The following is an 11,109-nucleotide window of genomic DNA, read 5'->3' as shown; positions in this document are numbered from 1 at the left end:
TGAGTGAACTAGGATGGAACACATGAAAGTCATAATGTATTTCTCTATGATGTGGTTTCCCCATTATTGTAATGGGTACTTCTCATCTGTCTCTCTCTATCGTTGACCATCTAACTTTGAATTTACAGCCACCCTATTAATCATACTAGGAAGAAGAATCGCTTTTGTGCATTAAAGCCTTACTCCTCTCCACATTTGTACTAGTCCATGATACTCCTATTTTGTGACTAGAGTATGGTATTACAAGCAACCAAACAGGTCCTTTAGAAATTAAGATCCTATCCAGAGCATCAGCCTCACTTTTCTGGCATAAATTTACCCCAGAATTTCCTCAGGTGTTTCTCATGGCTGAGCCATTCTAGCAGTCTGCTACCTTGTTCTTTGTCAAGTCATTGGTGATGCTACTTAAGTCCAACTAAGTTAATTTTTTATACTTAATTGAATATCTTCCTACAAGTTAGAGACTTAAAGTCTTTATTTGGCATTTAAACTAAAAGGGGCAGCACAATTGGCTTGGAATCACACATCATGAAGTGTAGGTCACTAGTTAAGATCTCCCCTTCCCCATTCCTTTGGGGCCACAACTTAGGAAAAATAATTCTCCGTGCGGAATTCGTCCAATTCCTTAAGTAATGACGAACTTAATCTGACTTCTGTTATATGCCCCTAGTTCTATGCCACAGGGCTAATTGTAGACAATTTCTTGGCATATGCTTTCTAATTCCACATTCTGGCTTTTCTTATGTTGTTTAATGCTACAAATCAGTCTTATATTGGGTTTGGATCTTGATATTTAGCCTCTTCAGGCTAAGGTGTAGCTCATATAGCACACTTACTCACCTTGTAAGAGCAAAGTAGAGGGTGAGGTTGTGGCTTCACAGCTCACAAAATGATATTAAAATGATGCTATGCAAACAGTTCCATATTGTTAGGAAGTATATAAATTTGATGTTAAATCATCCAAAAATTACATATATAGGGTCAGGGATTGTCAAGATTTTAGGCTTTAATGAGACATTACCAAAGTCTTGCCGTACTCAATTCTGCAATGTTCTGATTGGTCATTATCTGTATACAGCAACAATAAAGCAGAAGCACACTTGTGCTATGCTTTAGATAAGGCTTGCATCATAGAGGATTTATTTCATTTGAATCTGTATATAGGGTAAGAACAGTTCCTCAGGAAAGGTTCTCTGAAGTGGTGGAGAGAAGCAGAAAAGCTTCGCCATTATGAGGCTTAAGAGCACATTCCTTTTAGAAATTTGAAATCGTATTCCACCTTGGACTCTTCACAACCAGCATCAGCCGCCGCGGGGGTGGTGGGAAGAAGGTATAGAGCTTTACTTTTTTTATCTGGACAAGAAGCTAATGGGGTGGTGATAAAAGGAAATGCAGCAGTTCTGCAAAGTGAAAGAAAACTAAGCACTTTAGTTTTATTAGTACAGTATGGAAACAGGAATTTGGTGGGGAGGCATTCACCTGAGAGAGCATTGCCTTTACTGGACAAATTTCTTGCAGACTCACGTTGAGCGTTATATAAAGGCATCTGATTTCGTGAACTTTTAGTTGCAAAAGTCTCCATGAGGAACTTAGAGACATGGCAATCCAGCGCCTCGCAAAACCTCTGTTCCTTCTTCTCTAGTGACCTAGGGAGCCCATGAAAAAGAAAACTTGTTACAAGTGCAACTTTACCAAAGTAAGCAAATAGTCGGCTACACTATCACTCTAATTTTCAATTCTGCAACATTGCAAATAGTGAGAGAGCTCAAAATGTTGTATTTTCAGTTTCACCCTCCAAGGAGCGCCATTTGACTAATATGACTAGGTCTATGTCTAATTGTCCACAGATTCCCCAGCCAGTAGCCACATTCATTTTTTCTTGTTAAGTATATCCAATACGAGTAATCATCAGTTTATTTTATTGAAATCTGCCACACTAAGAGAAAGCACAATGCAGCCCTCACTCGTATCTATCCTTATAAGCCAGCTGACAGTTAACTAGCCAAATCCTTGAGAGAGAGAGAGAGAGAGAGAGGCTAAATAAACTGATGATCACTAGTATTGGATACGCTTACAGGGAAAAATGAATGTGGCTACTGGCTGGTGAATCCATGGACAATTAGACATAAACCTAATCATACGGCACTCCTTGCAGGGTGACACTGAAAATACAACATTGAGCTCTCCCACTACTTGCAATGTTGCAGATTTGAAAATTAGAGTGAGTGTAACTAACAGTTTGCTTGGTTTGGTACTTACGCAGGTTGCACTTGTAACAAGTTTTCTTTTTCATGGGCTCCCTAGTTCACTATAGAGAAGGAACAGAGGCTTTGTGAGGATCTGGATTATTGTCGACACAACCTTCTAGTGTTTGGGAATGTTGGATTCAATCAAAGTATCAATTTTTTCAGCAACCTGAGACCTAAGAAAATAGAATAAGAGAAACAAAAAGCTGTGAAATGTTTTGGAAACATATTTATGTCAAATAGAGGGACATGTAAGTTAGCACTTAGCACAAAGCTTTAACCAAACAGGCAAAATACTTTCTTACTCATTTGCAAAGAAAACTACATGTCAAATAAGTGCAAGCCCCACACTCACTTGGAAGCCTTATCATTGGGTCAATAGTGCTAATCCAAATTACATTTTTGAAGGATCTAATTATTCTCTCCTTAATTGACATTCAAATGAGAGTGAGAGACACAGATACAAGTGGGTACATTAATCATAAAATAAATGACTAGAGCTTCTTTTCTCATTTCAAATTGAACAACTCTTTGTTCAATAGTACACATAGTAGTATATCATCATTACAAGAAAAAAAGAAACTCAAAAATGAAATAATTAATAAAGAAAAAAAAGAGAAACATTACTTAAAAAGACTAGCAAACCATCAAAGTATTTCATCTCCATTAGCCATAAACTGCTTCACAGCATCCCTCATATCCTCATAGCAATCAGAACTCTCAAAGAACTCAATCAACCTCCCCAACTCCCGATCACCAAGATCATCTGTAAAGGGTCTAATCGGAATTGCATTCTCGGGCTGAAGCGCGGTGGCATTGGGGTTATCATCCACAATCACCACCCTCTTCAAATCCCTCCCCAACTCAGACAAGTCCTTCACAAACTTCCCATCAACTTCCTTGCAAGAATCCCTGTAGAGCCTGTGAGAGATCACGCAATCCGGGTCAAGGTGATCGAGGACTAGAGAGGCATACTCCTTAAGCCCCGCGGTGAACACCACTACCTCGAACTTCTCAGACAATGCAGCCAATAATCGGTCCACACCAGGCCGTTTCAGCACGTAGAAATTCATGAATTCTCCCTCAATACTCGGCCTCACCACGAAATCGAAACGTTCCGGTGGTGGGTCCGCCTTGGAATGGATCAATGTCTCGTCTAAATCAAGAAACACCGTTCTCTTAGGCAAGATCATCGGTGGGAGAATGCTGTTTTTCCTGTTGTTGCTGCTGTCGAAAATGAGGGTTCTTTGGACTGTGTTTTCGGTTTCGGGTTCGAAATCGGATTCGTCTTGTGGGATTTTCTTGAGGATCTTGAAGCCCTTGTGGCGATTCGGGGTGCCGATGCGGGCTAACTTGGAGAAGAGCCTGATGAGGCGGCGCTGACACGTGAATATGGACTTGTTGATGGATGCTAAAACCGTGGCAGACGCCGCCGCTACGTTCTTATTCTCAGGGGTTTTACGGCGGTGCCGCCGGGGAAGGATCCGGCAGTCTTTGATGCACTTTGTTGGTGGGGTCCTCTTGCAGATCTTGGACACCATTATTCTTTGCTTTCAGAGACAGAGACAGAGAGAAAGAGAAAGAGAAAGAGAGAGAGAGCGAGAGAGAGGGGTTGGTGTTTTGGTGGTGCTTTGTGCAAAATGTAGTAAAGGGGGTGAAGGGTTTTAAATTTTGGTTCGGTTGCAACGGTCATGAGTGTGGTTGGTTCGGAACCGAAGCTAGAGTGGTTTAGGATAAATAGGGTTGGTTTTGTACTTTGGATTTTGGAATGGTTTACATGTATTTTTCATACATTCCAATTATTTGAGCCCCACAAGTGAGTGGGTTTTACCCCTTTGTGAGAGGGTTGGAGTATAGTTTCAAACTATGCAATAATAGTTCGAAAGTGAAAATGATTAGTTGGCGGCAATAGCAAGTAGGGTGTTTTATTTAATTTGTTTTTTAACACCACAAAATTATAAATCACTGTAAATCATTATAATTACAAAACCTCAATTAAAAAAAAAAAGTTTTAAAAACATTTCAAGCCATTTTAAATTTTAAGAATACAATTGTAAAAGCAACTATTTGAAGTATATATGTAACCTTCTTTTTGGCTCTTTGGGGTAAAAATTTAAAGAGAAATGAGGGTGGAGAATGGAAGGAGGCGAAATTGTCAGGAGTACTGAGTGGTTAAGCAGAAAAGAAAGTGATTTTTGGTAGTTTAATTTAGGGTTGCAAACTAGTGAAAATTTGGTTGAGTGGCTTTTTATGTTAGAACTAAAGGGGAAATAGAAGAATGGTTATTATTATTATTTTGAATTTAGAAGATTGCTTATTTGTGTTAGATGACAAGTATATTTCAGTAGCATCCACCTCTTGTATGTTTCGCACATCACATTTATAGTAATGGTTCAATGTGAAATATGTGGATTGACAGCTCAATAATCATTAATCACTTAAATTTGTAATTTAGTAAAATATATAAAAAAAAGACATCTCAAGCATTTTATTTTAACCACTTATATATATATATATATATATATATGAAATTCTCTATTTTACAAAAAAAAAAATGTTATATATATTTATTTATATATAAAATTAAAGAGAGGTTTGAAAGAATAACCACTATTGAAGGTATCTCCTACTCCCAACTGCCCACATATTACTATGCAATGGGCGCATATGAAAATTTCACTATGAGTACAGGGATTAGACCAATATCAATGTCAGTGTGACCCATGGCTTTGACTGGACTAACATAACTCAAGCATAGAGAACACATGTGAGTGAACCTAACCATACCCAATTAAGGACAACAACAACAAAAATGCCATAAACTTCCAAAAATATTACCAAAAGTAAGAGCTAAAGATGTGGAATGGAGTTGAGATTTGTTTTGGGAAGTAGAAAGCAAGTTAGTACCAGTATTGGAGAGTACGAAGAAGTGGCATTGATTCTACTATGTAAGTGAGTGTGAGCAATGACAACAACGATTAAGGCTGAGCATAAACCCAATAAACCCGATCCGAAGAGTCTTGGGCAGGTTAGATGGATTTTCAAGTTTGGTCCGGGCCAAAATCTCAAGTGAACTTCGGGTCTCGAGTCAGAATTGAGTCCAACCCAACCCGCCCATAAAAAATGTTAGAAAGTAGAAACTAAAGTATGATATAATACAGATATTAAAAAATGGAATGTAGACTGTGTAGGAGAGTTCTAGTTAGTCCTATTGGATGATAGAGACTTTTGATCAATCATATTGGATGCGGATGATCTATAGTCAATTATATTGAATGGTGGGGATTTCTAGTTGATCCTATTGGATGTAGGAGACTTCTAGCTGATCCTATTGGATGATGGGGTCTTCTAGTAAACCCTATTGGATGTAAAAAGACTTCTAGTCAATCCTATTGAATGATGAACATATCTAGTTGATCTTATCGAGTGGAGAAGACTTATAGTTGATCATAAACTTATAGTTGATCGTATGATGATGGAGACTTCCAGTCGATTTTTGGGTTCGTAAAAACATACCATTAAATGTAGATTGACAAATGCTAAAAAAAAATTAGGGTAAAATATTATTTTGGCCTCTAAATTTTACTAAAACTTTGTTTTTCATTTCTAAATTTAAAAAAGTTCTTTTTTTCAACCTTAAACTTTATAAAGACTTTTTCCGATAGTTTAGAAACAAAAACAGGGAAGAATTTTTTTTTTTTTTTCAGTAATTTAAGAATGAAAAGCAAATTTTTAGTAAAGTTTAAGAACATAAATAAAACATTTTCAATAGTTGAAGGACAAAAAATGAACTTTTCAATAGTTTAATGATGAAAAATGAACTTTTTAAAATTTAGAGAAAAAAAAAAAACTTTTAATAAAGTTTAGGGACCAAAATAGTTTTTTACCCAAAAATTTATCATGTGAATGATTTTTGAAACACAACTTTTAATTATATTTGTGACGTCACAAATATAATTAAAAGGGTCGACCCTTTTTAAATTTTTTTCATATATATATATTTTTTAAATCCATGGTGTTGCATAGCAATACCATTGTCTTTCACTAGAAATAATCATTTATCATGAAATTTTTGCAATGGCTCTGTATTTTTCTTTGAGCACATAAGGCACAATGCTAATTTGAATTTTGAAATTTCAACACTTGGGAAAACATAATTTCATGTGTAAAACATTGTTAATATATAAACAATATAACAAATATGCTATCTCATTTTTGGGTTTTCTTACATTAACATTTTTTTTTTCTCTCGATGATTGGATAGCTACCATAGTGTGGATGGATTTGAACTCTTTACGTCTCATATAATATACATGCATAGTCAAATTCTAGCCCCCCACTGTCAGCAATCTCATTCAAAGAAAATCGAACTTACCAAACTTATTGCCCCTATATTTCAACGAGAAAGAGTATGGCTGAAGCAAAATCAAAACCTCAAATGCTTGCTGCTTCAAATGGCTTATGGGCACCACAAACTCAATGCTCTCCTCTAGTTTCTGCACATTCGTCTCTAGAGCAAGGAGCTTCAGATGTCTCTTCTGTTCTATTATATCGGTTCGGCTAAGCTCTCTTCCTCTCATCTGTAACTTTTTCTCCTTCTAAGTTCCTGGGCACACACTTCAACAGTGCACGTCTCCATGGCCTGTGTGCAAAATGCAAATCCTCAAAAAACTGAGGTCTTCTTTGCTGTTGTGCAGGATGGATTGAATGGACAGATTCTTGATCATCTTCTGAAATTTTAAGAAATACACTTCCTGTGAGTGTGAGATATCTTGGAGGAACGTAATTGGTTGAGTTTGGAGATTATGATAAGGCTTTGTGGGCTGCAGCTTCAAAAATCAGGAACCTATTCATGTGCTGAGACTTGGGAACCAGTTAAGATTCAAGGCTCCAGTTGTAGATAAGTTTTGAGTGCTGTAGGAGTTCTAAGTTTTGAGTGCTTGTAAGGGCTTTTTTTTTTCTTCCCTTGCCTGCTCTATCTTAAGAGCATTAAGAAAAGAGTGTAGACGTACAGGCATTTATGGCAATATTATGATGTTACTTGTAATTTCGTGTTAGTGGCATTTGGATACAGGATGAGTTGCTTAGATCTGAATTTGTGAAAGTATTTTTTTTTTCAGTTCATCTCCATTTCCGGTAGAGTAGCAGAAGCCCTGCTGAAAAGGCTACAGCTACAAAGTTCTTGATAAGATTTGAGACATTATTCACATTCATTGCCACAGAAGGATGGAAGCATATTTAGCACCTGAAGATTTTGTTAAGGTTAACATGAATAAATATTGCTAGCGTGCTACTTAGTGTTCTTCAATTAGTTCAAGCAATTTTGCGTTAGCTGCAGGCAATCTTATTTCTTAATGACATACAGGTAAATGCCATTCTATGATTGAAAAAGAAAGCCCATGCCATCATTTCTACTCCAAATTAGTACATTTTCCATGTTTACCACCATCAATTCCGAATTTCTGATTCTCATATTGCCAGATGTTGTCCGTTTTCGCTTACATTGACAAACCGATAATATAATTGGAATGCAGTAGCGAAAGCTAACGCAAACTTTCACCAAATACCATGTCCTCCTATTGGCGCTGATGAAGAAACTTATACATTACCTATGAAGGCTCCCCCCCACCCCACAAGTTTTTGATTGTTCAAAATGGGTAAAAACCTTTAATTCATGTGTATGCAAGATTTGGGTACACTAAAAAGTGAGCAGACTTTGCTTGATAGAATACTGAATAAGGATGTCAATTCTAAGCGTGCAAGTGGAAAGAGGGTCAATGGAATTACTAAGTTGATTGTTTATTCAAAATGATGTAACGAAAGTGGAGGAACTTTATTGTATTGGGGTATGTGGGGTTGGATTACTCAGAGAGAGAGAGAGATGTATTTTTTAAGAGGTCATCAAACATTGATCTCCTCAGAACACCATGATCATTGGTATGCACATATAACTTGTTTTGAGGAGGTATTGGTGCTTGCCCATAATTATGAAAAATTCAATAGGCGAGCCAGACATTGCATGCCCAATGGATTTCTTATCTGCATCACTGCATGTGCTGACATTGGAGCTTTGAGCAGGGGTGAGTGGCTTCATGCTTTTATTGCTAAAAGATAGGATCATAAACGATGGTTAATTTCCTTCAAACGTGTAAGCTTGCCAATGTCATGAAATATTACATCTCATGGCTCATGTTTATGAAGTTCAATCAACAAACCATGGAGACCATGGCTGTATGGTGGACACTTGTTGCATTGGACTATTGAAGGCCAAGGAGCTTGTGAGAGCAATGCTGCAAAGGGAAGCTACTGTGATTTGGTAGTCTATTTCAGCTACTTGTGAAAACCATGGTATGACAGAATGATGTTATGAATGTGAGGAAAAAATGAAGGCAGTAAAAGAGAAGCCTGAATGTAGCACAACTCAAGTGGTTGTCAAGGTTCATGAGTGCTTAATTGGTGAAGAAATGACATCTTGAGAAAAAGTAGACATTAAGAAGTAATAGATACGATAAATTACAGCTTTTAACTCTTCATAGCAAAGCCAAGATATTAAGAATTTTAGATTGGGTACCAGTTTCTGTTGCATTACTGCCTAGCTGATAGAAAAATGGACTGTTGTAGCAGACACAACAGCTTAGAACTAAAATTACAAGCAGAAGGAATCTGAAAATTTTGTGGTTAAGGTTAGATAAAATTACTTGAATCAGTCCTGCTAAATGCTAATGGAAGTTAAAGCTGGATGCATGAAAGTGAGTAACAGCAAAATCCATGGACTTACTATGGGAAATGGCACCAGTCCGTCAATAGCACAAATGGAATGGAGAGGAGTGTCTTGTTGGTTACAATAAATCGTTAGTTCCATCCTACACTAAGTTTAGGCCCTTCTCACCTAAGAAATTTCCACCACATTTCATCCAGTTGTCTACCAGAATGACAACAGTGAACATTTATTAACAAGCATATAACTTCAACTAAAACACAAAACCTCACCTTTCAAATTTCATCCACATATCACATGTGTATGCATGCAAACAAAAGTGCAATATAGAAATTATTGCTTGGAGTTGCTTCCACCCACAATTTCTGATGCTACCTTTTCTTTTAATAAATGTATGTAATTGATATGAAGTAAGATCTGCAACCTTGTGCAAATTAGAAACATAATGTTAAAACATTAACAGTGTTAACTATTTACAAAATGATAAGTGTCTTTCTATCATTAGCTAAGCAATAGTTAATTATAGCAACAATCTTCACTATGTAACTCACTACTAAAACAGGCCTTGTTCAAGTCGAACCACACCTGCCGGAATACCTTGATGATGAGGTCATGGTATTCGTCAGAATTCAAGGTTAGATAACAAGCCAAGAGTTCTTCAAGCTCTTCTGGCCGGCTGATCCTTTTCTCGGTGATCATCTCAAGCATTGAATCTCTGAAGTCCTGCTGTGGATCAAATGAGCATTTTGCTACAGCGAAGCTCTCCAAGCATGTTGTTTCCTCCACAATTTTCTCCTTTTCCTTCTTTTTCATCTTCAGTTTTGATTTCCTCATGTCTTCCAGCGCTTTTATTCTGCAGATTTCAACCTTGGAAGCCGTTCTGGGAGAATTAACTCTAACTTTGGAATTCTTCTTCGTTCTTCTCCTCTGTGGGTCCTTGCTTACATGAAGAGATTTCCTCTCTTTCTCACTCTCTGACTTCAGCTCTTCAATTTTCGTTCCTTTCAACTTCTGCCACTCTGAACAAAACTGTTCTGCCGAGAGTCCTGCAGTTTCCTCCAAGTTCTTAGTAGCAAAAACACCATCATCTGCAGTATCTCTTAGGCTAGAATTCTTAGAATTCAAGGAAGAGGCAGAACAATGTTTCTTTGAGCCAGAAGCTATCAGTTTGTGCTTATCCCTCTTAGGCGTCCAAATTGTCCTTGGAGATTCCCATTCCAATGATTCTTTGTCCACAGATTTCGCAGACTTCCATTCTCTTTCCAATTCCAACACCTTCTCTTCCAAAACTTGCGGATTCATTTGACTTAATTTCCATTCTTTCTCAATCCTTTTCCATGGTGATCCGTCTCCATAATGAGCATCCAATTCCGGTGAAATCTCCGCATCCTTGTGCAATCCTCTCACTTCCCTCAAACCCGAAAGCATCTCATTGAGCTTCTTAGCCTCTTCTCTTTCCCTCACTTCACCACAATTCGATCTAGAGCCCCTGCACCTGGAAGATGGGACATGAACCTCATCATCAGATTCATACCAAACTGATTTCAAGACCCCTCTGTTCTGATTCCCATTAACAGCCTCTTCTCTAAATGACAGTCTCCAAAAAGCATCATCATCATCATTCCCACCATAAAACCGACCACCATTCTCACCACCACCACCACACTGTGATGAACTCATGGAAGCAGTATTCAGCTTACCTTTTTGCCTTACCTTTCCGGGTTTCGGTTTAGAGTTGATGCCCATGTGTTTGAACTTGGAAAGCCATGAAATGGGAAAGACATTAGACAAGAAAGAAGGCTGAGACAAGGAGGAAGGTGAAGAAGGAAGTTTCTTTCTTCCCCACTTCATGGTTTCCTTAAAAAAAAAAAAAAATTATTTCTTTGTGTTTGGAAGAGAATTCTTTGATTTTGTTAAGGTTTTTGGAGATTCCCACAAGAAGTGAAAATGGATGGTAATGGAGTTCAGTTAGAGAGGGAGGAGGGACAGTTAAGCTGTTATAAATGGGAACGTGGGTTTCTTATTGGATTTCTGCTGTTTTTTTCAAAAGAAAGGCCCGCCCATCTTGTGACCACTTACCCACCTTTTCCTACTTTATGATTTATGGTTTCTAATCTATGCTTCTAAAAGATTGGCAAAGCAAGG

The 11,109-nt window shown here is 37.6% G+C and overlaps 2 protein-coding genes across 2 annotated transcripts; both read right to left on the bottom strand.

Annotated features, from left to right (window-relative positions):
* Positions 1-2,721: 2,721 nt before the first annotated feature.
* On the bottom strand, positions 2,722-3,899 carry LOC115992031 (probable C-terminal domain small phosphatase). The gene has a single exon (XM_031116069.1). It carries the CDS (start codon positions 3,785-3,787, stop codon positions 2,894-2,896), a length of 894 nt encoding a protein of 297 aa, XP_030971929.1. The 5' UTR covers positions 3,788-3,899; the 3' UTR covers positions 2,722-2,893.
* Positions 3,900-9,401: 5,502 nt separating this feature from the next.
* LOC115992350 (transcription repressor OFP5) lies at positions 9,402-10,986 on the bottom strand. Its single transcript, XM_031116531.1, has one exon. The coding sequence runs from the start codon at positions 10,813-10,815 to the stop codon at positions 9,481-9,483; it is 1,335 nt and encodes a 444-aa protein (XP_030972391.1). The 5' UTR covers positions 10,816-10,986; the 3' UTR covers positions 9,402-9,480.
* Positions 10,987-11,109: the final 123 nt, after the last annotated feature.

The sequence above is a fragment of the Quercus lobata genome, chromosome 5 (assembly GCF_001633185.2).
Source record: "Quercus lobata isolate SW786 chromosome 5, ValleyOak3.0 Primary Assembly, whole genome shotgun sequence".
NCBI classification, from domain to species: Eukaryota; Viridiplantae; Streptophyta; class Magnoliopsida; order Fagales; family Fagaceae; genus Quercus; species Quercus lobata.
The sequence above is the reverse complement of the archived record's forward strand: the minus strand, read 5'-3'. Positions and strand labels throughout refer to the sequence as shown.

Excerpts from the sequence above, each read along its gene's own strand:
- LOC115992031 (XM_031116069.1), bottom strand. The coding sequence starts at position 3,787 with ATGGTGTCCAAGATCTGCAAGAGGACCCCACCAACAAAGTGCATCAAA.
- LOC115992350 (XM_031116531.1), bottom strand. The coding sequence starts at position 10,815 with ATGAAGTGGGGAAGAAAGAAACTTCCTTCTTCACCTTCCTCCTTGTCT.